Source organism: Ochotona curzoniae, unplaced genomic scaffold (genome assembly GCF_017591425.1).
Source record: "Ochotona curzoniae isolate NIBS_2020 unplaced genomic scaffold, NIBS_Ocur_1.0 contig_4148, whole genome shotgun sequence".
NCBI lineage: Eukaryota > Metazoa > Chordata > Mammalia > Lagomorpha > Ochotonidae > Ochotona > Ochotona curzoniae.
Genome location: NW_024466146.1, coordinates 73,665 through 101,131, shown reverse-complemented (window position 1 = coordinate 101,131; position 27,467 = coordinate 73,665). Strand labels below are relative to the sequence as shown.

General features: G+C 46.1%; 1 protein-coding gene and 1 pseudogene across 3 annotated transcripts in view; one reads left to right on the top strand and one right to left on the bottom strand.

Moving 5' to 3' along the window:
- The window catches only part of LOC121159402 (caspase-8-like), a 33,447-nt gene extending 9,737 nt beyond the window's left edge, over nucleotides 1-23,710 (bottom strand). The window contains exons 1-7 of one of the 3 annotated variants that reach the window (XM_040984440.1): nucleotides 23,020-23,710; nucleotides 12,828-13,165; nucleotides 9,466-9,571; nucleotides 8,431-8,569; nucleotides 6,411-6,475; nucleotides 3,786-4,157; nucleotides 2,536-3,254 (exon numbers count right to left, since the gene is read on the bottom strand). In XM_040984440.1, the coding sequence (XP_040840374.1) occupies nucleotides 2,853-3,254; nucleotides 3,786-4,157; nucleotides 6,411-6,475; nucleotides 8,431-8,569; nucleotides 9,466-9,571; nucleotides 12,828-13,132 (1,389 nt within the window). In that variant the 5' untranslated portion in view covers nucleotides 13,133-13,165; nucleotides 23,020-23,710 and the 3' untranslated portion in view covers nucleotides 2,536-2,852. Of the gene's footprint in view, nucleotides 1-2,535; nucleotides 3,255-3,785; nucleotides 4,158-6,410; nucleotides 6,476-8,277; nucleotides 8,320-8,430; nucleotides 8,570-9,465; nucleotides 9,572-12,827; nucleotides 13,166-23,019 lie in introns of those variants that run through there. The other 2 variants (XM_040984438.1, XM_040984439.1) reach the window with 2 other exon arrangements.
- On the top strand, nucleotides 15,670-16,183 carry LOC121159366 (annotated as a pseudogene).
- Nucleotides 23,711-27,467: the final 3,757 nt, after the last annotated feature.

The following is a 27,467-nucleotide window of genomic DNA, read 5'->3' as shown; positions in this document are numbered from 1 at the left end:
TCAACCCACACTGTTCTGGTGCTTGGATTTGCCAGTGGATGACGTGGACAGATTCAGCCTGGTCTTCCCCAAACTCCTGCCAAATGTATGCCAGTGGGTGACTTTCCATGGCCTGTTCTGGGCTGTTTCCTGTCATGTTTCTTGCGCTTACCTGTCGGGTCCGTGTCCTGCCAGAGGAGTTGCCCAGGCTCCTCCATCAGAACCTCTCCCAATGCCAGTTTTTATGCATACCAGTGGGTCCATGAGCCAGCCCTACTCAGTCCACCTCCTGTCCTAGCAGAAACAGTGGCTTTTCCTGACTGGCCTTCAACCCAAACTGGTTCTTGCTGTTGGATGTTTCAGCCCAGCCATGATTTGTCCATACCCACATATGGCTCACGCATTGCTCAGTAGGGAGTTGAGACCTTGCCTAGTCCATCGCACATCTATCCCGGTCCTCCAGGACACCAGAGGGTGCTGGGGTCTGGCCCTGCTTGGTGCATCCAATCCCAGTCCACATTGTGCCAAGGGAGACTACAGCCTTTTCCTGATCAGAACGCAGCCCCCATTCCAGGCCACATGCCCCTTGGTGGGAACCTCCACCCAGCTAGGGTGTCCCCTTAGCTCCCCAACTGGGCCTGTTCCCAGCCATAGATCACATGCATGCCAGTGGTTGCTCTGACTCAGCTTGATACAGCCCCTCACCTGTCCCGACCTCTGCCTTAGACGCTGTGACTTGGCGTTCCTGGCTCACGCAGACCAGTAGGTGCAAGAGCCTAGCTCGGCATGACATGTGCTCCATCCTGGTCTCTAGTTTTGCTTGTGCGCTAAGGTTTGCACAGTCCTACCTGATCTACCCTGTTCCATTATCAATTGACACATTTGTCAGCTGTTGGAGCTGCTTTGCCCAGCTTGTCTGAGCCCCAGGTCTGGACCACATGTTCACCAGCTGGAGCTATGACTCGCCAAAGGAGTTTCCCAAGTTCCTCCAATTAATCCACTCCCAGACCCAGTTCTCATACGTGCTATTGGGTTTAAGCCAGTGCCCGGTGCATTCTGGCCTTCCATTTGGCCTTGTATGAGCTGGTGAACATTGCAGCCCAGCCCACCCCACACCCTAATCAGGATGCACATTAGGGTGCTGCTGCCCTGACCAGTCCAGACTATTGGGGGTTCCTTTACCTGTGATTGATGGCAGACTCCTTGGTCACACCTAGCTTAGTCCATCACCACCTCAACTCTTGAGATAACCAGAGGGGCTAGAATTTCCACAGGGTGTGGCCCACATATCCCTCACAGAATTTAGCCCCGGTTATGGTTCTTGAGTGCTACTTTATGTAATGGTTTACTTAATGTGACACTTCTCCTGATCCATCATCATGTCAGGTAACATTGTATGATTCTGCAGGACAGGCCATGACCCATAGCTTTTGCATGGACTGGTATTTGGTGGTAAGCATTGTTCAGTGATTACAAGTTTCATAAAGAAAGAGTTCATTGGGAATCTTTACAAATGCTTCATGTCCTAGAAGCACAATGGGTCCAACCTGGAGCTAACTAAGCAGCGACTCACAGAACTAAAACCTCAGAGCTCCCTGGCCGGGCAGCCAGCAGAGCCTGGTACCAAATGGCACAATGGCCACTAGGGGACAGCTCACCACATGCACATGGTGGCTGTCGTCTGGGATCCAGGCATGAGATGCCCCGTCCTGAGACCCATCAACAGCCAGGAGGCTGCTGGAAGTTTAAACTCCCAGGCCCAAGGTCGCACCCCTCCCGAATCCCATTCACCACCCAATGAAGGCGGCGGGTGGGTCCCGGACCTGCCCAGTCCCAGACGTCCACCCTTGGTGTACTAACCCTGAAGGGAGCAGCCCCTGGAGCCTAGGCAGGCCCGGGGACAGCTCACCACGTGCACATGGTGGCTGTCGTCTGGGATCCAGGCATGAGATGCCCCGTCCTGAGACCCATCAACAGCCAGGAGGCTGCTGGAAGTTTAAACTCCCAGGTCCAAGGTCGCGCCCCTCCCCAATCCCATTCACCGCCAAATGAAGGCGGCGGGTGGGTCCCGGACCTGCCCAGTCACAGAGACCTCCCCCCTTGGTGTACTCACCCCGAAGGGAGCAGCCCCTGGAGCCTAGGCAGGCCCGGGGACAGCTCACCACGTGTACATGGTGGCTGTCGTCGGGGTCCAGGCATGAGATGCCCCATGCTGAGACCCACCAACAGCCAGGAGGCTGCTGGAAGTTTAAACTCCTAGGCCCAAGGTCGCACCCCTCCCCAATCCCATTCACCGCCAAATGAAGGCAGCGGGTGGGTCCCGGGCCTGCCCAGTCACAGAGACCTCCCCCCTTGGTGTACTCACCCTGAAGGGAGCAGCCCCTGGAGCCCAGGCAAGCAAGGGAACCAGTTACCCGGAGGGAGTGCCCCTGGAGCCCAGGCAGGGCTGGGGACAGCTCACCACATGCACATGGTGGCTGTCGTCTGGGATCCAGGCATTGATGCCCTGTCCTGAGACCCACCAATCTATGTCTTTTGACTGATGAGAGTAGGCCATTTGTGTTAAGAGTTAATATTGATAGGCTACGATTTTGCCCTGCCGTGTGTGTGTGTTTGTGGGTGTGGATATCTGTTTAACTGTCTTTCCTTGTGTGGGCTTTAGTGGCGAGGTCTTGCCATCTGCCATCCTTGCTTATGATTTGCCTCCTTTTTTTTCTGGGTTTAGCACATTTCTAAGGAGATTTTTGTAGAGCTGGCTTTGTGCTAGTATATTTTTCTAGTTTCTCTTTGCTATGGAAGTATCTAAATACAATTGATATCTTTGCTGGGTACATAATTCTTGGCTGAGTGTTCAGGATTTGAAAGATCTTGGTTCATTCCCTCCTAGCTTGGAGAGTTTCTTCTGAGAAGTCAGCAGTCATTCTGATTGGTTTGTCTCTGTGAGCTTGTCTATGCTTCGTACATGTCAGATTTCTTTCTTTGTATTTGCTATAGGGGAGCTTAAGTACCACATGGCTGGGTGAGGATCTCTTTGGGTCGAATCTGTAGGGGGCTCTCTGTCCTTCCTGGATTTCGGGTGGATTCATGTTTCTGGTATTTTGGAAGTTCTCCTGTATTATTTCATTGAGCACCTGTTGTGAACCTGTCTCTCTTTCCACTCTTTTGGGAAGGCCTATTTCCTGAATGGTCCTGTTGGCTTTGTTCGGGTTTTTCTCCAGCTGTATGATGGGGTGCTTGTTTTCATTCTGATCATCTTCCATTTCTGATATTCTATCTTCTGTAAGAGCTTAGAATAACTGCTTGATTCTGCTTCTGTATATTGCTTTCTGCTGAGCAAGAGTGGAACCATGTTGGAATAAGTATAGAGAAGTCATTTCATGAAACAAGTTTTAATTTCCCAGAAATGAGTCAGACAATTACAGGAATAAAGAAGATAAAGAAGCAAGGCCAACACAAAAATGTAATGGATAAGAAAGTGAGAAAGTACCGGGTCACCTAGTCCTAAGATGAGGAATACAGACTGTCAACAATTGAGAAAATATACAAAGTTAAGGGACCCCCGGGCTATCTAATCTAAAAGTGAGAAATGCTGACTATTATGCAGAGTTTATAATTTTGCCCTATAAAAACTGTTCCAAAATGTTTATAAGGTGCGCAGAGTCCTGGGTGCCTCCAGATTACTCTGTTGCCCATTTGCGAATGCTCAATAAAATCATCATGCTTATTGCAGCCTCTGCGTTGGACTTGTTTTGCCAATGATGGTGTGGCTCCCCTCCACGGGGTTGGACTCTCCCCGAGTCTAACACTTCTACTAAATTCTTTCTGTTGATTAGGCTCTCCACTTTGTGCTCTATGTTAAGGATTCCATTATTCATTTGCTTTATTTCCGCAGCAACGTGATTTTGGAATTCTTTGAACTCTTTCCAGTGTTTCTCATTGGCTCTGAAGAGTTTTCTGAGTATTTTCTTGAATTCCTTCTCTGGCATCTCCTCAATGTCTTCATCTCGCATTTCAGCGACTGAGATTGGTTTTTGGTTGTTTTGGGGGGAGGTGCTGGTTCTTTTGTTTGAATCATTACTTTTTCTGATAATCCTCCCCATTGCGTTGTGGTTTCTTGTCGTTTTGGACATACTTTGACCTCGGTGCAGTAGCTTAGAGCAGATGTGGCCGTGTTCCTGCTGTATGGATTGCAGACAGAAGTGTAATTCTCTGTACTTTATTGGGGACAGCAAGCGTTAGTGGGTCATTAAGTAGTTTTGTTTATCCCTGGATTTATACATTTACAACTGGGTTCCCCTGCAGTTTTTTGGCTACTGTAGTAACTCGAGTGTGCTCTCAGGGGTGGGGAATAGGTAAGGAACTTTACAGCCTTGGGATTTCTTGTCTTTTGCTCTGGGCAGATTTGGGTGACCCTCAGCAAGACTTAGGCCCTATTACCCTTGGGAGGTAGCAATTTTGGGGGTTCCCCTCCTGTGGCTTGGTGCTCACGTTTGCCACCACCACTGGGGCCTTTGGCGCCTTCGTGGTCTTGGTCAGTTGTTACCGCCACCAGTGGCTCTGACTTCGTGATTTGGTGTCACATCGCCAAGGGCTCTGGTTTCACAAGTCAGTGACACGGCTGCTGAGGCCACCAGCACATCTACAGGGAATTCTGCCCGGGTCTAGACGCTCTCCGTGTGGTGCACCTAGACACCCAAGTCTCCTATACTGAGGTGGTTGCTTGTCTGGGGAGCAGGATCTGGTAGCCTCTGCTCCCGCTCTGCTGCCACTTTTGCCTGGGCTGGCCCTGAATTCAGATACGCTGCAAACTCTGACGCCTCTGCTGTGACCCGTGGAATTTCTCGGTAGCCGCAGCCACTAGTTGCTGCATCTCAGGGTCACAGGCTCGGCTGCCGAGCACCTCCAACCCATGGGCCTAGACACTCAAGACTCCTAATACTGAGGTGGTTTCTTGTCCGGGGAGCGGGATCTGGTAGCCCTCGCTCCGCTGCCACTTTTGCCTGGGCTGGCCCTGAGTTCAGACATGCTGCAAACTCTGGCACCTCTGCTGTGGCCCGGGGAGTTTTGCAGTAGCCTCAGCTGCTGGCTACTGAGCCTCAGGGTCCAGGCACCCGCCCGCTACAGAGGCATTTTAATATCGGGGCAGTGGGGGAGGGGAGGGCTCCTGCTCGGCTGCCTCCTTTGCCAGGGACACCCCAAAGTTCAATATCGCCACCAATACTAGGTCTTTGGCACTCCTGTGGTCTGTGGCTATCTATTCCCCTTTCCTGTTTCTTTCACTATGCAAACATCCCCTCAAGGCAGATAACTTTGGTGCCAGAGCCCAGGATTGAGTCATTCAGCGGAACCCTATCAAAAGCAGCTGAATGAATGAATTTGAGTGAGTGAATTCCCATCCATGCCCTAGTGAATCTCTGGGCTGTCTACTCCACTCATCTGGGCTTCCAGGCTAATACCCATGCATGCCACAGGGTAATCCCAGGGATTTAAGAGCTCTTGGCTCAATCCAGCTCTCAAGTCCCTAGCTCCTTCTGAAGAGAGACAGTGGGCTGACTAGGCAAGTACTGACTCTTGTAGCTACAGAGTTAGGACTGCAGTACCTAACAGTTCCAGGCTGGGCTGGATCTGGAGCTGATTTGTTTTCCTGGGTCCATTTCAGTGCAAAGAATCTCAGCATTTAGTTGGCAATTGGCAGTTCCTAAGGGTGGGTAAAGGATTCCAGCTACCCTTTCATGAATCTTAAGATTTTGGCATAAAGGACCCCTAACTTTCAGGATCTTGGTATGTTGACTAAAATATTGATTGCTTATGAAGTGCATGCTAAGATTATCATTTACTTTTCAGTATGCATATTATTTACTCTGCAAATCAAACATATTTTCTAAGATATTAAAAGTGTGCATTGGAGAGACATGACAATGAGTCCAAAGCCATTCAGTGAAGGTTACACACACAGGAGTTATGTTACTATGCCTAGAAAGGCAAGTGGCCTTCTGGCTCCTGAGACAGCACAGATGACCAGTTCATGACTAGTTGCAGCTTACAGCTAATCACAAGGGAGAAGCACTTCCTGCTTGTTTCTGCTTTGGCTAGACTCTTCCCCAGGCCTTCACCCAGATGCCGGGCTAGGTGGGAGTCTTCTATCCCCTCCCCTTCCAACTACCCCCAATACCTTTGCTTGTCCTAGCAGTTAAAATACAAAATGAATTTACTGAAAACTAAAGGTGTCACATTTTTTAAAAATCAAGTCATATTCTAATTTCTTCTGTGCATTTATTTCACAGTTCTCAGTAGGTTATGTTCAGTAAACTTCTGCCCCTTATTGGTCTGTCCGACAGTTTAAGAAAACAAAATAAAACAAAAACAATTAGCCAAAACAATAACTCTAATCTGCTGTGTGAAAGGCTAGAGGCTCAGAGGTTTGCATGTACCTGTTCCTTGCTGTCTTGCTCCCCTGGACAGTCCAACATCGCCAGCACTCCATATGTCTGCTCCCCTACAAGCAACCAAGAGACACAGCTAGCATGAGACCCGGCAACAAAAACACTTGGGTGAAGAAACCCACAGAACCTCCTCAAACAATTGAGATACTTTCTGAAATGAAAATTCCCAATCTAAAGAGAATCTCTGGTCACTCCCCAGAGATAAGCTTCTAAAAACAGATGCTTGAACTAGCAGCACCAAAGGGAAACATCACAACCAAGCAGGTGGTGCTGTGATTCTGTGATGACTCCAGGTGGCCAGCTTGAATTCTGTAGCATTGGCATGAACAACATCGGCTTGAATTCTGTGGCAGTGGCATTAACTCAGCGGGAAAGACTGATTGACCGGTATGTTGCTTCTCAAAGCACTCCAAAAGCCCTCGACTCATGCACACAGAGGGGAAAGGAAAGAACAATGACATGAGCATTCTGTAGGCTTAATATTAAAGAATGACTCAAAGGGCATGCACACACGCCAAAAAGCCAGGATGAAAAGTCAACAAAAACCTAATGTTTATATGGTGGTAGTTTTACTGGTTTAAAGAAAAATTTTTTTCTAGGGCCAGTGTGATAGTGTAGCGGTTAAAGTCCTCGCCTTGAATGCACCAGGATCCCAACAACCCACTTCCCATCCAGCTCCCTGCTTGTGGTCTGGGAAAGCAGTGGAGGACAACCCAAAGCTTTGGGACCCTGCATTGGTGTGTGAGACTCTGAAGAAGCTTCTGGCTCCTGGCTTCAGATTGGCTCAGCTCCAGTGTTGCGGCCGCTTGGGGAGTGAATCACCGGACAGATCTTCCTCTCAGTCTCTCTTCCTCTCCATATTTCTGACTTTCCAATAAAAAAATAAATAAATCTTTTTAAAAGTTTTCTAAATTTAGAATAATCTTCTGAGTTTATGTAGCTTTTATAGCCACCAAGAATAGTTGATTGGTCAGCAATTTGAAGGTAGCCCTTGTGGGATCTGGATTTTTTCAGATAGGAAAATGCACAGAGGATTGGATCAGGGTCCTTCTATGGCACCAGAAAGGAATTTTGGCTGAAGCACCCCAAGAGGTTGCGGGCAGATGATGCTGGGGCTCAGGTGTGTGGGGCAGATCTGGGGGTCCTAGGAAACTGCAGCAGATAGAAAGCAATTACTCAGGGGTGGGTATTGTGGGCCTGCATGTTAAGCACCACCTGCAACACAAACATCCCAACTCAGAGCTCTGGTTTTAGTTCCAGCTCCTCTGCTTCCCGTGTAGTAGATGGAAGCAGAAGATTGTCCAGATACTTGGGCTCCTGTGCTCCTGCACCTAGGTGAGATCTTGGCTTCAGCCATGGCCATTGGGGAATGAACCAATGGATGGGAGCGCTCTCACTCTCTCTGCCTTTCAAATAAATAAAATCATTTTTTAAAAATAAAATTGCCCTTGTTGAAAAAAAAAAAAAAACAGAGAGGAATCACTTGCAATTGACCAAGATCTCTTGACATGGAGAACAAAGTAAAACTTTTCTTGAGAGAAACGGATTAACCAAAGAAGCCCTGAGCCATTACAGGAATCCAGCAAGCCAGTGCATTCCACAGGCAGCACATGCCACAATGAAAAAGAACGCACAGCACTGCTACTGACTTGGTACCAACTTCAAATATGCCACATGGATTCTGCAGGGTCTATACTTGAGGCCCTGGAAATGGCGGTTGTGGAGAAGGGATGAATGGACACTAAACCCTCATGGTGACATTAGACAAGCTGGTGGAAGGGAAGGGGCTCAAAGTGGCTGCCAGGGAGTAAGTGAGCTCAGTCAACCTCGATTGACACCTGCCTCCAAGACTTATCATTTGTATATGTGCCTAGAGTTTCCAGGGTCATTCTTCTCCCTGGAATAACACAGAACCCAACCCACAGGTCTGCTTAGAGGCAGCTATGGCCAGGACAGCCCTGGCTGCCTCAACCCATTCAGCTTTCCCCAACAACCAGGCTATCTCTACCTCCACTGGAGTCTTCGTAGTCATGGATTTTCACCAGCAGGTTCTTGTCGATTTGGTCACAAATCTTTTTCAGGGTGTCCAAGTTCTTCTCCCCAAGAATCATCCTCTTCTCCATCTCTGTAAAGATGTCCAGCAAGCTCTGGGGAAGGAGAGGACTGGCTGAGCCATCGTGGGCTTAGATGACACCATCTCTCACTCCACTTCCTCCCAGCCAAGCCCCTGAGAGTGGATGCAGGTTTCCTGCAGCCAGTTGACTGGCCAGGGCGTGAGTTTAGATTTTCCAGCCCAGAAAGAAGTAAAGGATAGAGAAGTAACCATATCCCATGAGGCCCTGCGCTCCAAATGCCTCCTTTATGTGGACACAGATGACCAGCCTGACATACTACCTGATGTGATTTCTGGGATCAAACCCACCACCAAGCCTGAATTCACACACACAGACACAGAGACACACTCCCAGACACAAGCAAGCATGCAGATCCTCACACGAGCCCATATACCACATGGACTCGCAGACATGCACTGACACAGAGGCATAACCACAGATCACACACACTAAACACAGACACACATGCACTCATGGAGGTCTAAATACCAATTTTTTGAGGGGCCACAGCAAAGAGAGAGTGTCTCTGGTCACCACTCACTTCCTTGCCCCCCCAGTGATCCATTCTGGGTCATATGCATAACCCACTCTGGACCGTATGCGTACCTCACTCTGGGTTGTGAGCATAACTCAGTCTGGGCTGTGTGCATAACCCACTCCAAGCTGTGTGCACAAGCCTCTCTGGGCTGTGTACATAACCAGCTGCCCATCAGGCCTCTGACTCGGCCTTACTTCCTAGATAGTTGGTATTCAGAACTTCATAGTAGAAAGGTGCCACACCCATAGTGTTTACACCTGCCACCTGCCTTCTGTGCTGGCTAGGTAAGAATGCACGTTGCTTTGTCCAGCACAGCCCCTGTGCCTCTCAGAACCACTTCCCAAGCTGACTGTTTCTCAGGACTCCACCTTTAGCAGGTGCCAGGTCTTACCATGTTATCTTCCAGTTTGCATTTGGGTATCTCTTTGCTCAAAAAAAATTTAAAAGTTTTCAATCCATCTTGGCTTACATCTTCTGAAATCTGGAAGAGCATGACCCTGAAAGGTGAAATATACACTTGAGAAAGAGTTTCCTAAGTCATTTCTCTTTTGCAGTGTATAGTCACAGAGGACCTGATCCCAGTGGCCTTTCAGGAGAGGAAGCCAAACAGTGAACACGGAGAAAGCTAGAATGATGAAAGAATTCCATTGGCTCACGCCCAGCTATGCCACTGAGGCATAAAGCTCAATTTACCTTTCAGTTAATTTTGGTTAAACTGATTTTGTTTTTCCTTTGTCTTTCTCTACACAACAGCTTTTGGAAGTCATACTTTCCAAATCTCTTCTCTTACTAAAACTTTGGCCAGTGTCCTCCAAGTGCAAGGGCAAACATTTGGTTCTTGAATACAAAAAATCCACAGTGAACACCACAGCTCTCCCCAGCACCAAAGACCTGGAAGTTCCACATGAGCAGCTGCCCTCTCCTCCCCCACTTTATTCTGAGTTTTGCAGAACTCGTTTCCTGTCCGCCAGCAGGTTCCCAGGCAGCACTTCCTGGGTGTGTCCTCATAGCTGCATTCGCTCTCTGGTTCCTTTGCGCAACCCAATGCCTAATGCTCAGATAGTAATTGCCTGTTCCTAACCTGCCCCAGTCCTCTGACAGCTGGTCCCATGTCTGGCTTCCGGTGCATAAACCCAGAGGACTGTAAGATGGCAGGCTTCAGTGCAAGGCCCCAAATTTCTGCACTTAACTCCTTGGCTTCACCACCTTTCAGGCTATGATCTAAAGTAGGCTACATATCTTGCCCTCCTCTGTAATCTGAAATAACTGTGTTTCTACCTCAAAAGCAGATGCTGATAATTGCATGAGTAAATACTTAAAACAATCTTTGGCAACATACAAGTGAGTAACAGGCCCTTACTTTTTCCTAATCTATGTCAGGCACATTCGGAATTGGAGCTAATTGAAAGCCACCATGCTTAACGACACGGTGTTCTGGACTTTTACTTTCCTCATTCTTTTTTTTTTAAGCTTTATCTTATTTTTATTGAAAAGTTAGATAAACAGAGAAGAAGGTCTTCTGTCCAGTGATTCACACCCCAAGTGGCTGCAATGGCCTGAGCTGCTCCAATCTGAAGCCAGGAGCCTGGTGCCTCTTTCAGGTCTCCCATGTGGATTCAGGGGGTCCCAAGGCTTTGGGCTGTCCTCCACTGCTTTCCCAGACCACAAGCAAGAAGCTGGATATGAAGCATGGCTGTCAGGATTAGAACCAGCATCCATATGGGATCTCGGTGTGTGCAAGGTGAGGATTTTAAGCCACTAGGCTACGATGCCAGGCCCATACTTTCCTCATTCTAAAAACCTGTTTGTGGGCCTGACGCAGGGCAGGCTAATGCTCTGCCCTGTGCTGCCAGCATCTCATATGGGTGCTGGTTCTAATCCTGGCATCCCCGCTTCCCATCTAGCTCCCTCTTATGATCTGGGAAAGCACTGAAGCATGGACCAAGCCCTTGGAACCCTACACCCACACAGGAAATGCAGAAGAAGCTCCAGGCTCCCAACTTCGGACAGGCCCAGCTCTAGCCATGTGGCCATTTGTGGAGTGAACCAGCTGATGGAAAACCTTCTCTCTGTGTGTTTCTTCTTTTTTCTCTGTAAAATCTTCTTTTCAAATAAAAATAAATAAATTCTTAAAAACTTACTTGCTTGTATCATCCTTGCCTGGTAATAAACCTGGATGATTCATGAGACATTTATTTTGTGTTAGCAATTATAATTTGCAAACTCTAGCATGGTTTTATCACCATGCTCACCCAATTTGTTAAACATTGCAGTAGACAGATGCTCTCCTGGTTCATCCAGGGGATTCAAGCCCTCCACCAGATGGGTCCAGACCATCACTAGCACTGGCAATCTTAGCCCAGCTCACAGGGCTGAACAAGTGAAACCTTCAGGAGACCAGGATGCCGTCACAAGTTGTGAGGCTGTCATATCTCAGAATTAATTCATGCCTTAAGAAATAAACCCCTTAGAACATAGCATTCACACTTCTAGAAAACCAAAGCCACCCCCCAGAAACTCACATCTACTTGGGATGTGTGACCATGACCTTTGTTTATCAGAAGATCTTTTCAGATAACAGCTCATGGCCATGGCTCCTACTGAATTGGGCTAGGTTCCAACTCAGTGGCTGACACACGTCAGCAGAGATTAATGGATGCATCTCTGAAACATAGCACCACAAGAATAATTAGCATCCATACAGGCTAGGAGAGACATGGTACATACACTCCCTCAGAGTCCCCGGAAAGGAGCTGGCCCCAGGGATATTCTGGACTCTGCCTTGGAGCCTACAGAGAACTCTGCCAGGACATATTTCTCCACTGTTGCGAGCCACCAGGTTGTGATTCTTTGTCACTGCAACCTTGGGAAAGAATCCACCCAGATTGTCTCTTTCATCAGTTAAAACCAACCTGATCAAGTCTCAGACAGGGAGACACCTGACAAGGGACATGCAGAACCTCAGGTCTCCAGCAGTTAGGTCTCCAGCACATTAGTGGCTAGGCTTTCGGCTACAGCAATTGTCAACTGTTAGTCTCCATCTCATGTGCTATAGTTAGTGACAAATGAGCAAGGATGATGAAATGGGCCACAGCTGAGAATTATGTAGAAGGCCTCTGAGGGAAAGCTAAAGATGACCTTCAAGGAGTGTCTCAAAACAGGAAATGTTCAAATAGAGAAGGTGACAGTGGATGCTGTTCTTAATCTTGGCTTGGAATCAGGAAGCTGTTACTTAATTTAGTGAGATGAGCCAAAGCCCTGACATTCTTCTGAAGATGCTCAGACACCTGGGGACAGCCAGGCTCATGGGAAGGAAGCAGTCACTGCAGGCTGAGGCTGGGCAGCATATGCCTTATTCTAGAACTTTCTCATTTCAGTATGCAAGTGAAGAATAGGAGCCTTAACTCATTGAAAAATTCCCTAGGCCTCCACAAGCCAGTGGGAAATAGGGATGCTTTATTCAGATGGAAAAAATGAACACCCAATCTTAGCATAAGAAAGGCAGAGTAACAGACAGAGACAGAGAGACCAGGACATGGGAGAAATGTGGAGAAATGCTAGATTTAATACGTCTATGGGTAATGTTTTGCTTTGAAAAATCAATTGTTTTCTGATTTTAGCACATTTTTGTTGAGTTATATATAAGACTCTAAATTTCTTAATCCTTCCCTGTTGGGAATCTGTACAGACAACCCCATGTCTGCCTTGCCCGCAGGATGTACCCACTCAGGCCTCAGAGTTCAGTGCACCCACCTGTAGGCAGAAATCTGGGCCCTTCCAGGGATCTTCAGCTCGTCCTCCATCTCCTTCTTGTTTGTGGCCAGCAAAGAGTTCAGCAGGTCCAGTCTGTGAATCCGGAACAGCAGCTCCTTCAGGAATGACAGATTGCCCTCCTCCAACATTTTCTTCTCCTGGAGCCTTTGGAAGAACATCAGGGTATCCTGGATGGGTTCCAGCTTTCTTTGTGGGATATGATCCAGGCTCAGGAACTTTAGAGATGCCAGCTCATAACTGTCCAGTTGATCCCTAATTTTGTAAAGACAGCTGGATAAATCCATGCTTGTCAGGAGGTAGAAGAATGTAGCTGCAACCTAGGTGAAAACAGAAGGCTGAGGTTGGTACTTTCAAGACTAAAATGCTACCTGCAGCACCAGCATCCCATGTCAGAGTCCCAATTAGTCCTAGCTGCTCTGCCTCTGATACAGCTCCCTGCTAATGTGCCTGGGGATCCCCAGATGGCTCAAGTACTTGAGCCCCTGACACCCACATGGGAGACCCAGATGGAGCTCCAGGCTCCAGCTTCAGCCTGTCCTAATCCTGGCTCCTGTGGACGCTTGGGAAATGATCCAGTGTATACAAAACTCTCTCACACACACTTCTGTTCTATGACTCTGACTCTCAAAAAAGCAAAATCTTAAATAAATAGGAAGCCATGTACAGGTGAGGAAGAAAAGTACCAATTACTAGTTTGTTCCTTCAACAAGTACTATCGTATCTGCCATTCATTTTGCTGTGGACTCAGGGAAGGAAAACAACAACCAACAACAAAACAGGACATGCATCTTCTCTCAGACAGCTTGCTGTTTGGGAGGTGGTTACACCAGCAGCCAGTGGTCAGAGAGCTATGATGGAAGCAGGGCCAAGTAGGGGCACAGAGGAAGGAGATGGGTAGAACCGATCCTGGGAGAGGGGCTTCCTGAGATCTTGCTCCCAAGAATCAGCTCCTACCAAAGATGGAAGCATGAACTGTAAAGGTAGTTCAGGCAGGCAGGAGCAGCTCCCTACCCTCAGGGCAGCCGGGATGGAGAGTGATGCTGCAAAGGGTGCCAGGACCCATGTCCCATAGGGATTCATGCCACAGCACAAGGCTCAGACTATGTCCTGGAGGTGATGGTGAACTAAAAAGGACTGTGAGAAGGCGAATGATGTCACTGAATGTGGGATAAACATGTAAAGCATAAAGTGTCGAGGACAGGTTGGAGGAGTTGGAGGCACTGTTAGGAGGATGCATTTATTGATGGTGGGCAGGAATAGTGGTGTCTGGAACAAGGGTGCTGGGGGATGGGGTGGTACATCTCTGTCCCCCATGAGGTCTTAGGACCAGTTCCTACAGCTGACCAGAGACCTAACCTGAAGTAGAACCAAGTCAACCTGGAGGACCCGTTTAAACTCAAGCAGTCCAGATTAGGTTATGTGGCATTTCCCATAGTACCTCAATTAAGGAGAGAGGCCAGCATTTAAGGACACTGCAAACAATCTCATGGCAGCCAAGCGGCTCATACCTTGATCAATTTCTCCCTGGTTTACTGGGAGACAGACTTCTGACCATGACCAAAGGAGCTGAGGGAGCAGTGTGTATGTACCGGGTCCTTTGAAGGAGCCAGACCCGGTAAGCCATGCCATGCCATGTGACTCAACAGAGCTCCCTGATGTAGGCAACGGCATCGCTGGGACAGCTGAGCAGGGCTCACTGGAAGGGAGGCAGGCAGCATGATGGCGATGAGCCTGGACTCAACCTCAGATTAAATCCTGCCCATGGCACTGTCTGTCAAGACCTAGCCAGCTCCCATCCTCCAAGGATCAGGACAATAGGGACGAGAAGAGTGCCATCTGCAACACTTGCTGTGAGTTCATGAATGACAGCTATAGAGCATGGTGCATAATGAGCAATGACTGAGGAATGTCGTCATGCTAACCTACATAAGGAAGAAAGCCACATAGAGCTGGCATGATGGCTCAATTGACTAATCCTCCACCTGCAAGTACTAGCATACCTTCATGTTCCAGTGCTCCACTTCTCATCCAACTCCCTGCTTGTGGCCTGGGAAAGCAATGAAGAATGGCACAAAACTGGAGGAGACTCCAGGCCCCAGGTTCCTGGCTTTAAATTGGCTCAGCTCTGGCCATTTGGGGCATAAACCAACAGATGGAAGATCTTTGGCTTTCTATCTCTTCTTCCCTTTGTAATTTTTCAATAAAAATTTTAAAATCTTGAAAAAAGAAAGCCCCTGACTACAGGCTTCTGACACAGAACATGGGACCTTAAGCCATCCTCGCACTTTCCCAGCTTGTCCAGGATCTCCAGGCAGATGGTTCTCAGACTTCTCCAAGTTGGAAAGCTCTTGGTTGAAGGCTTATGCAGAAAGTAGTGTGCTCTTAAGAGGTGATTCTGGGCAGGAACTGCTTAAGAACTGTGAACCATAAAACCATTTGAGAGCCTTCAAGCTCCCTTCCAACTCCATCCAGCTGTTTCCTCAGGTTCTTTCCTGAACCTTCAGTACCTTAAACTGCAGCCCATTATGAATGAAGACAAAACAAACATCAGCCTTGTCATTTAGAGGCAGTGAACAAGTCAATTGTAACTAATGACCTCGTCAGGACCAGGCCAAAGCCAGGAGCCAGAGACTCTAGCTTTATCTGCTACGTGGGTGGCAGGAACCCAAGCACTGGGGGCGATGCATTGCCGTGTTCTAAGATGCATTAGCAGTGGAGCAGCTGGACTCAAACTTGCACTCCAATATGGGATGCCAGCATCAAAAGCAGTGGCTTTAGCCTCTGGGCCACAATACTGGCATTGTATAAACCCGTGGGGAAGATGGCCAAGCCATGCTTCAAACCAGTGCTATTTGTGTGCCTGAGGAATATTCACTGGTGATCATTGCAAAAGCAGTTTTCAGAAAACTTACAACTGATCAAAACGTTTCTGACAACTGGAGGATAGACACTGTCACAATGGTCACTGAAGAGATCGGAAACTCCCTGAGTATCTGGGCAGTATTACACAAAGAGGTACTCCTGTGCTCAGGAGCCACCTGGCCCCACAGGTTACTGAAGTAGACAGCCATGTTTGATTATGCACTGTGTATGGATGACAGCAATCTGAGAGATCTGAATAGAAACAGTAAATACATTTTTAAAAAACCTGCAAAGCTAAAATTGAGCTACTTGGAAGCCACGATCCACAAGAATAATTCATATGTGAAGAAGATCCCTATAACGGAAAGGACACAGCCTTCAAGAGGCTGTATCAGCAATGTGTGCAGTGCTCCGGGGCCTTCCTAGAGACAGCCCCCCAGGGCTGGGCAGGCCCCATGGGCCACAGTGTGTAGCAATGCTGGGATGTTCCCCCGGCCTCACTTCTGCCTTCTGTTGACCATTTATCTTCAAGAATCATTGTTACTGGAAACTGGCTGTATATGCAGAAGTATAAATCAAAACCTTACACTGCTTTGATCTAGTTGAACCTCCACTCTGCCCCATTTACAAAAACAGGGGCACAAACACCACAGAACAACAGATCAAATGGAGTGGCAAAGCATGGCCCAGTGCCCCTGGTCAGTGTGGGAGTCAGTCTGCACATAGCGATGGGTGCAGGAGGTGCAGACCGCCTGCTCCACAGGCCCTGGTGGAACTGCCCTGGGCGAAATTCTCTCCTTCTCACACCCAGTAGACAGGTGCATGCTGGGAAGTCAAGCAAGAGAGGTGGGTCTCTGGGATCAGCACTTTTCCTGCTTCTCTGCTTATTTCTTGAGGAGGTCGGCTTATTTCTTCACACCTGAACCAATTTATTTCTGGAATGTCATTATATCTAGAAAAGAGTGCCTGAATGCTGGCTTCTTTTATGGCCAACTGAAAAAAAGCATCTGTGTTTGTGTGCACGACACACATCTTGCACATAACTTTGATTTTTTTTTTAATTGAAGGATGGAAATTATGAAGAAAAACTTCATCTCTCCTTTTTGAATGAGAGCTTATATTATTGCTTAGACAAGTTTTCTAGATTTAGGATTCTGATGGGGCTAATGTCCTAGAAGCATATACTCTGTATTAGGTTTATGGGAGTAGATATTAAACTGCAAAGGCAATTATTTGTAACAAAAATATTTTAATTTAGGAACGATATTTTAAATATCTGACTAGCAATTAATGGCACATGCTCAAATGACAATAACAAGAAGAGCAGCAACAACCATTGTTGTGGCTACAAAGGAACAAACTAGTAAATCCCTTTTTAAAAATACACTTTTTGAGCTTCTGCACTGCAAGGGAATTTGAAAGGTGAAGAAGCAACCAATAGAATGGAAGAAAATCTGCACATTATATTCAGGATCTGGAAAAAGCTCAAGACATTCAATAATAAAAAGAAAAACAAAAACAAATGACCCACTGAAGAAATAGGACAAGAGCAGGTAATTTTCAGAGAATGAAGTACAAACGGGCAACATATACATGAAAATATGCCCAGGATCAATAGCCATTGGGAAATGCAAGACGACAACACCACAATGAAGCTTCCCCTTATCTCAATTAGAGTGGCTATCATACAGAAATTAAAAATAATAATAAGTGCTGGTGGGGAAGTGGGGGAAAGGTATCCTAACACATTGCAGGTAGTAACGTAGGGCCCGGCGCGGTGGTGCAAGTGGTTAAGGTCCTCACCTTGCACGCCCGGGATCCCATATGGGCGCCGGTTCTAATCCCGGCAGCCCCGCTTCCCTTCCAGCTCCCTGCCTGTGGCCCAGGAAGGCAGTCGAGGACGGCCCAAATTTGGGACCCTGCACTCGCGTGGGAGACCCAGAAGAGGCTCCTGACTTCGGATCGGCATAGTATCGGCCCTTGCACTCACTTGGGGAGTGAATCATCGGATGGAAGATCTTCCTCTCTGTCTCTCCTCTCTGTATATTCGCCTTTCCAATAAAAACATAAAAAAAAAAAAAAAAAAAAAAGGTGGTAACGTAACCTAGTGCCACCATTATGGAAGACAGTATGGAGATTCTTCAGAGATGTGATAATAGATCTACCATATGACCCAGCCACTCCACTCCTGGGAATTTACCCAAACAAAATGAAATCAGCATATGAGAGTAATCCGGACTCCCATGTTTATAGCAGCTCGATTCACAATAGTCAAAATTTAGAATCACCCTAGATCTTTATTGATTGATGCCTAGACAAAGAAAATGTGGTGTATGTACACCATGAAAAGATACTCAACCAGGAATAGGTGAAATCTTACTTTTTGCAACAAAATGAATGCAGCTGGAGAAACTGCTATGATTAGCCAGTCCAAAAAGACAAATATCACATTTTCTCTGATATGAGAGAGTTAATTTAGAACAGCAAAAAAAAAAAAAGGTGTAGGAATGAAATGGTCACTTCAGAATAGGGTTGTCATTTTTAGCCCATGTTTATATTCCAGTGGAAAAAGTGGACTTGTGGCCTTCTTACATTTTATTTGTTGGATATTATAATTAGTATTAAGCCTGTGAATATAGAGTGGACTAAAATTATGTCTACTCAAATACTACTGAAGAGATGGAGGAAGGATGGGTGTGGTGAGACGCACAGCAGAGTGAGGGACGTACAATTGTCTTCTTGGAACCATAACTATAGAATACATAAAGTCTATTCTTGTTATATTAGTTAAAATTGTTCTAAAAAAGAAGACACTGATGGGCACCTATGGAAAAACACAGCTGTGCTCAACAGGGCACGTGGGTGGAGTCTCACCCAACACAGCACTTTGTGTGACCTCAGACAACTAGAAGCAACCAAATTCCCCATGCTGGAGGCATGCAGCACGGCAGAGGCAGGCTTCAGACTCATTTGCAGTTCCATCTGCAGAAACCAAAGTTGACAGACATCTAATACTGCAGAACAAAGTGAGAAAACCAAGTCGCAACAAAACGAAAGGCCCTGTCATCTGCCATTTCATAACAGTTACAGCAGAGTCATCCATTTTCAGAAAATGTAGACATCTAGGTCAAAGCAGGGACGAAAGTAACGGGAAGATTCTAGAAAGAAATACACCAAACTTAAAAACCTCTCTGGGGAATGAAGAGACGGAATTCACACACCCATGTATTCTCTATGTAAGTTATTGACACAAATTATGCAAGAGTTCTTCTGTCTAAGGCCAAGTGAGAAAGTGAGTGTGTCGGCCGTAATCAGAGCTCAAGCGGGAGGACAGGCCATGGCACTTCCTCCCACCCCACTGTGCGAAAAGTGAGCAACCATACATGTGTTCTTGAGAGAAAAAAAGTATTGGAATCCAAACTTGAAAATAATAACTTCACAGAGGGAGGGGTTACCGGCATTGTGGCCAGGAGCTTAAGACATGGCTTGGCCTGTGAAGCCAGGTTTGAATTTTGGCTGCTCTGTTTGTGATCCCCCTCCCTGCTAATGTGCCCAGCAAGAAGCCAGCCTCGATGCCTGGGCTCCTTCTGCCCGTGTGGGAGATGAGGCCACAGCTCCCAGCTCCTGCCCTCAGCAGGATCCTGACCAAGGGAATGAATCAGGTAGTAGATGATGTCTCTCTCCCCTCACTCTTCTTCACTCTGCCTTGCAAATACACAATTGACAAAAGAGAGAGAATAGTAAAACTTGTTTTTTCAAAAAAAGTTACAGAAACTTTTACATATCTCTTTTAGAAATAAACAGCATCTAGTGAACTGAATAGGAGAATGGAGGAAGGTTTGAAGAACACCCCGACAATCCGTGACAGGCATGGACTCTCAGTAGAAAACAGGCATTCTTTAACACATATGTACACATATGACCTATATGTAAAAATTGACCACAAAAAAGTAATAGATTTTCAAAAAGCTCACACTTAAAAAAAAAAAGACAGTTCATATTCGACTGCTGTGAAATTAAAATAGAAGTTAATAAAAAAGACTAAGTTAACCAAAATCGGCCAAACCAAATACAACACAAAATGGAATGTCATTATGACTGAGGTGATTTGTTCAACCTGGATGTGAAAACCACCAGGCAAACTTCTTAGAACCAATAGGAACAAATTTAAATTGAACTCTTCACATTAAAATACTGTGTAGGAGGGCTAGAGATGTAGGCCTTAAAGTTCTAAGGAAAAAAATAGAATTAGTAAAGAACTTCTCTAAGTACTCTTAAAACAGAAAATCCAAAAGTCATTAAAGAAATAATTAGTACATGTTCTTAAACAGTAACTATAACATGAAGGGTCTTTTAAAAGTTCAGGGAAAATGCACATTATGAAAAATATATATAATTTTTCAATATCTTCTGTGCCAAAAAAACCTTACCTTTTAATTTAATTTTTTGTGTACTTTTTAAAAAGTACACCTGTATTCTTCAAAAAATAACCCAAACAAAAATTTTAAAGATAGAGATTTTTGTACAGGGGAAAATCAGAAACATCTAGGATTTTTAAGATAGAGGGCTAACTTTCTTAAAGTAGGGTTCTCCTTTCTGTTTTAAAAAAAAGATCAGCAAGAATCTCAAGAAGACAGTTTAGAGGAAAGTACCACTGGTTTTACATTTCAAATATTAGACAAGATGTCCAACTTCACTTACAAGGGAAAAAAGGAATATGGAAAGTTTAATAAAAGATGACTTTTCAACAACATCCTATTAGCAAAATATAAAAATTGCAGCACACACAGGGTTGTAAGATGGTGCAAATAGAAACAGACATATGAGTAAGTCAGGCATATTTGCCAAAATATAAAATGTACATACACTTGGACCTGGCAATTTGACTTCCGGAATCTTTTCCAGAAGCTTATTTAAACAAATATGTTCTCAAAAATATGTAAAAGCTACTTGTGGCAGCATTGCTTGAAATTACAAAAAACAAACAAACAAAAAAAAACCGGAAACTATGAGTCAGAATAAGCTGGTGATTGTATTTTAAACATCTCTCTCAAGCTAACAGAAATAATGAGAAGATCCACATGGTTGACCCTGTGTGGTCTGTATTAATTGTGCTTATTTGTTTATTCACAAACGAACTCTGATAAAAACACGCAGGAAGCTGCTTTAGTGGTGTCTCCAGAGAGCAAACCGTCCCCCACGTGCGTATGTGGGGAGGTCTGGGTGAAGGGGAAAGTGAGACTTGATTTTTTTTTTTTTGCACTCTTTGCATAGTTTGAATCCTTGCCTTGTGTATCTGTTACTTACTCTAACTGTGCCTAGACTTCGATGAAAATCTCTGAAGATTTCTTTTCATTCACGTGCTGACAAGACTCTAAACCTGTTCCAGCTCTATGTAGCTGCCTAAAATTGACAAGCCTCCAAATTGTGAATCAGTTTTACCCACTGTTAAAAACTTGCTTTACAGGAAAAAAAAAAAAATCCACCAAAGAATCAAATGAAAGCAGCATCTCCTTTTTACCCACATTTTTTTTTCTGGTGACAACAGTTCTTGTTGTACTTGTTTTAGAAAACATCCAAAAGAAAATAAAAAGTATCTATTACTCCACCATCCAAAGTAAGCATCTAAGTATAACTCACTGTTTACATACTAAGTAGTCTATGTGTTTCTATTTTCCATTATATTCAAACGTATCATTCTTTTGTAGTTCAAGTGATTTTTTCCACTAATCATATTTTAAGTATCTTTTGGTATCTTTACTTTTTCTTCTACAACACTTTATTATTTGTAAAGCACTTAACCATGTAGCTTGTTCAAGGATCTATATAATCAATCCCTTATGACATTGAAGATGATGTTAAAATGCAAATTTTACTGTATGTCTCTGATTATTTCCTTAAAGTAATTTCCTAGAAGTTGCATTTCTGCTCAAAAGGAATAAGCAGGTGTCCCAAGTAATGACTAACCGCTATGCCAAATGTCTGCCCTCCCAAATATTCTTCTCATTTTATTACAAGCAGCCAAAGAAACTGTCATTATTATCCCCGTGTTACCATTGTGGAAATTCTGCAGAAATTGACTAGCTAGTAAGACAAGGATCCAGCTCAGACTATTTTTAAATATTTCATTGAGGGACTACAGCAGCAAATGCTATAAAGATTTAGACCTTTGTCTAAGTATAGCTAAACAGTCAGTAACAGAATCCCAACATTACAGACGAGAATTACAAAGAGTCGTAATGCACAAAATCAATACATAAAACCACAAAACAGAAGTTCTTAACAAATGCATTGCAATAAAAGCACAGAGTGTAAGCAAATGCTGGTGTATGGATGAAATCCTGGCCATCTCATTACAGTGCTCTGCTTTGTAAACACAATTCAACTGCAATGAAGCCCCTCCCAGGCACAGCCAATCATGGCGACGGGATCTGGCAGCATCCTAGCTCCTCCAGTATATGAACACAGACTCAAAGATGGAGATGGAGAGAGACCCAAAACAAAATTTATTTTCATCATGAAAGGTCTCCAAAATGTCACGAACATTTGTATGATAAGAAACTGGGCACAGATTTCAGAAATCTTTTGTACCAAAATAAACTCATTTTTTTATTTCACTTTCCGCAAATTCCTTGAATTACCCTCATCTCTGAAAGCCACACTCACGTCCAAACTCTTAATCTATAAAACTGTTGCTCTGCCCAGTCCAGGCTGCCTACAGATAGGTAGACTCTTATTGGAACCTTCTCGATGCCAATTCTATATATGAATAAACACATTTCACAGCAGAGCCCTGCAGCCAACAAGGATGCACGCAAATCAGCCAGGTGGTCAAATCTCAACCAAACTGGTAACCAATCCTCTAATTTTCAAAATGAATGAACTTAAAAAGTTCACCAAAAAGCGCTTCTCCTGGTGAGCATGGAGCTCTGATTTCTCCGACCGTGCTTCCTATTGTGTCGTCCTCTGGTGTCTGCCATTTTTATTTTGATTGACTAAGATTGTATGGGTGTATGGGTGTGTGTGTTTATGTCGGTTGATATGTGTGTGTGTGTGATGGCAGCTGCCAGGGGATTTCCATTTTGCCTTCTAGTTGGAAGCAGGCTGCACTCAGGAAAGGCTGAGGCCTTGGGCATGATAACTGTAGGTGAGGCATGTCAGTAATGGCCACGATTGCACGGATCCATGCTGGAAAAGGTCCCTGCTGTCCTCTCCTCACACAACAAGGGCCTGTACCGGATCCCACCATCGGGCAGTCTACAAAACTCACATCAGAGGCCACCCGCCCCACAGGCCCAGTTGAGCTTACCAGATCCGAGTCCTGGGACCCTCACGACAGCAGCACCTTGCTTGCTGACTTCTTCTGCCCCCCGCAGTCGTGCTCTCAAGAGCAAAATTTCAAATGAAGACACGAAGGGTACGGCCTGCTGTACTTCCTGTTTCTTAAAGCCCTGAGTCACAGGCGCAAGAGCAACGGAAGGAAGAAAGGCCCACCTCCTAGTGCAGCAGCAGAAGTGTCTCCAAGAGCTGCCTGAAAACTGGGGTTGCAGGAAGGTGTGGCTGAGCTCCGGGGAGGGATCAGGGCACCTTTTTTTAAAGTGCCTTCAGATGAGTCACTGTGCCTTTGGGGCCTGTCTTTCCTAGCTTAGAAAGTTAGATTGGATGATAGCTTTCTACTCAACAGCCCAAGAGTTGAAAGATCTTTCTGGGTTCACCATGTAAGATTTCAGTGTTTGCCTCCGACAGACACTGGCTGAGCCCCTCTGAGAGGCCTTGCTACATGCTGGGCCCTCTTCAGGGCTGCTGGCTCCCACAGTAAACAACTCTCCTTGTTTACCTATGAGGCCTTGTGTGGCCTCTGTGACCCAGGTACCACCTACCCTCAGTAGCCCCAGAAAGCTCTGAAATCAGAGGCCTTCCCCTTAACAAGCCAATCCAGTCTCACCCAACATGCAAATCCTGAGGTGGTGGCTGTGCAGGTCTTGAAACAATAACAGTGAACAAAGCACCCATGAAACCATGCCTGTATGCTACAAGTTATATTGTTTTCTGAGTAAAAGACAACCCAGCACTTCTCTTCTTTGAAACTGTCTTCCTGCTCTCCCCATATGGAAGGTAAGATTACAGACGGCAGGGGCCAGTCTTACACCTGAGTGCACCGAATGAGGCGTCTGTAAGTGCCTGGTCAACAGCACAGGCCCAGGTACAGGTTGAACTTGCAGCATCTGTGCTCTCAGCTGACCTCTGATTCTGCCTGGTAGTGTCCCAGCAAGAATACCAGGACAGAGTGAAGAGCTGGTAGTGGCTACATAATGCCCCCAGAAGACCTCTCAGCTACTTCCATGCTTCACCCCCACATGGTGCTCTTGGTTTGTGACTCTGGCCTGTCCTAGGCTGTGGCCATGTTGAGGGCATGTGTCTTTCTGCATGCCCAGGACCCGTCAGAAGAGCAGTAGCATCCACCGCACACAATAGTTGTCTCCAACCAAGAGGAAAAAGGAATGCTGTAGACAGATGATGGCCTTGAACCTGGAATTCCCTAACAAAGTGACTCAAGTAGTTGCAAGAAGAGGCTGAATTGCATCAGGACCCTGGCATAGGCAAGCTAAAGCAACAGCAAACCTTCTCAAGTGGCAATTATCTCAAGCCAGGGATCAGTCACGAAGTAGAGCCATAAAGCCTCCTGAAAGCAAGCTGGCCACTTTATAAAAATACTGGAAAAAATCCCATCTTCCATGGTTTCCCCAGATTCCACAACCAGGTCTATACACCTGCTGAGTCTTTGTGTCATCCTCAGATAGAATTTGTATGCACTGCACATCCTGTAATACCAGGTAACGGGTAGGAACACCACTTGCCCAAATAGATGGAACTTAAAAGCAACAGCTTGTTTTTTAAAATAATTTTTAAAAAGAGGAGCAAAGAGTGGAAGCTGGCATTGCGACTTGCCAAGTAGAGCCACCACCAGTATTCTGTTCTGACACTGGTTCAGATCCCAGCTGCACCATTTCCAATCCAGCTCCCTACAAATGCACCCGAGAAAAGCAGCAGCAGATGGCCCACGTGTCTGGGACCCTGCACTCACATAGGAAGACCTGGAGGAAGCTCCTGGCTCCCGGGTTCAACCTAGTCTAGCTCTAGCCTAGCTGCTGCAACTATTTGCGAAGTGAACCAGTTGATGGAAGATCTCTCTGTCTGGAGATTTCACTCTCTCTGTAACTCTGCCTTTCAAATAAATGAATAAATCTTTACAAAGAAATAAAAAATGTTGTAAAAAGCAAGAAACAGAAACAGCAAACTAGAAATTTTGTGACTGTGATAAAAATAGCTGCCATTTCCTTAGTACTTAGCCTCACGCTGTGTGAAGGCTACACACACATCACCACCTTCGATCTTTAATCTTGCTTTCCAGGTATTATTAATGCCACTAAATGATGAGAACACAGAGAAATGATTCACTTGCCAAAGGTCACAGAACTTAGAGATACTGCACTCCAAAAAGTACATTTAGCCAGGATGCACATATTGTCACAAGCATAAATCAGAAGCATTAGGAAACAAACCTCAGAGGCTGCGAGAGGGGAGGAGCTGAGCTGGGGAGACGAAAGAGCTGGAGAGGCCGGGGAGACGAAGAGAAGTAAGAAATGCTGAGCTAATTCTTTGTGACAACAACAAAGCAAACAGACACAACACAGGAATCGAGTTTTCTGCAATCCCCAATCAGGTCATGTGCCCAGGAGACCTGGACAATTGTAGGAGCCTAGGGGCAGGACAGATGTGTGGCAGGCTGAAAAGCCACAAGGAAGCAGGGGCCAGGGTGTCTAGATGAGATCAGAGCCTGGCAGGACATGGAGGGATCCCCAGTTGGACAGGTCCCAACTGCCTCCCCAAGAGGGATGGGGAGAGGAACCCACGAGGAGGGGTCCCAGGTTGGCGGAGAGAGGGACAGTTTGGTGGCCTTGCCCTTCTTTGTGGCCCGGGCCAGCTCTTGCCGCATGGCACTCACCTGCTTCACCTTTTCCAGGCACTGTCACCCAATCCCCTAAACAGCCTGACTGCACATGCTCAGATGCCCAGGATTTCTCCAGGCTAGAGAAAAGTCCAGAAGCCAGGCGTTGGGGGGCCTAGGAGGAAGGAGAGCCTTCTGGGAAGCAGCTTGCTTTTGCTTTCCACTACTCACAGCCCGGCTTGAACAGCCTCCTTCCGTGGACTCTCATTTCCTGTTTCTCTACACACCACGCTCAGAACATGGGAGCAAAGTCAGCGGGGCTTTACAAAAATCACCAGAGGCTGGGGGGAGTGGGGGGAGGAAAGAAAAAAGAGTGAGGGAGCCCAAGAGCACGTTTCCCTCTTGCAGCCAGGCAGATATGGTGTTCAGTGAGAAAGAGAAAAATCCTCAACAGAAAAAAATCAAAGAGGAACTTCTCCCCTTACAAGAGGAAAAATGAGGTGTTTAACCTTTAAAGAGACAGATGCCCACGTTCCTGCCACCCAGGAGAGACCGTTGGGCTGCGTGCAATCGGGAACCAAGGGATGGGCTTTACTGGAAAGCCAATTCCACTAAGTGTGAGTAACCTGTAGCAAGTCAGATGCCCCGTCTTCCCTTACAGGGGGTTCTAGGGACAGGAGTTTTCCCCCTGGGGTGAGCTCCAGCCTCACACAGAGGCCCGGATCCTATCTGAGGGGCTCTTCTTAGGGCTAAGCTGGCCTGCGGCTGAACCGCTGGGAAATTGTGAAAATGAAAGGGGAAGGGACTCTGGCTGAGCCGGAGCAGTAGGTGAGTCCTGGTCCCCAGCTGCATTCTTGGGCTTGGTAGTAAGCAGTGTCTCATCCACAACCTCCAGGGACTTGGTCCACCCCGCCGAGCCCAAGCCACCGCCTCAGCACTTTCGATCTCTGTTCCCTAGTTGAATTTTTTCAGGGTATTTTACCCCATTGGTTTTTCACATCTGATACATTTTATAACCAAAACGCTACTAACAATACAATAACAACACGATTCACTTTTACAGGAACTGACTCTAATTCTCTCTCTTTGTTCTCCCATGCTATGGGTCAGAAAATAGAGGCTCAAATAATCACATGGATACAAATTCAGCCCTCGGCAGGGCCAAAGACAAGGACTTTCTCCATCATAGCATACTAGCTCAAATCTTACATATTAGAAGAATCTCCAAAAACATAGAATTTGAGGTGATCCATTAGGGCACTAAGATGGAGTAACCTCTGCAGAGACATTCAAAGAATCCTGGCTTCTTAGTAACCCATGTGAACAGAGATGGCTTAAAGCAACACGAGCCAACACTGCTAAAATCATTCATCTACTCCAGACACACTCACTTGCACTGGATCACTCCACCTTCTGGGCAGTTCTCAGAATCAGACACGACTCTCGATCCCATTTTGTTGATGAGGAAATGGAGAGGCTTGGAGAGATTGAAAGACTTAGCCAAACTCATCTGGCTAATGAGTGACAGAATGTTTCCTTATGATACCTTGAGGGTTAATCATTGCCTAATCATTAATGCACAACTAGAAATCTCTACCCAACCTGCCTTGGAATTAACTGGGAGGCTGTGAGGACATTGGCCTTCAGCTCCAGCTTTAGAATGCCTGCCATAGCACAGCTGGAGGGGACCAGGCAGGTCACCCTGTATCCAGGCTACTCTCCATACACATTCACTGCCCTCTGAATGGCCACCTGAGCTCACAATGTCTGTAAGATGACTAAGACAAGGTGGCTCTGTGCAGATGGGG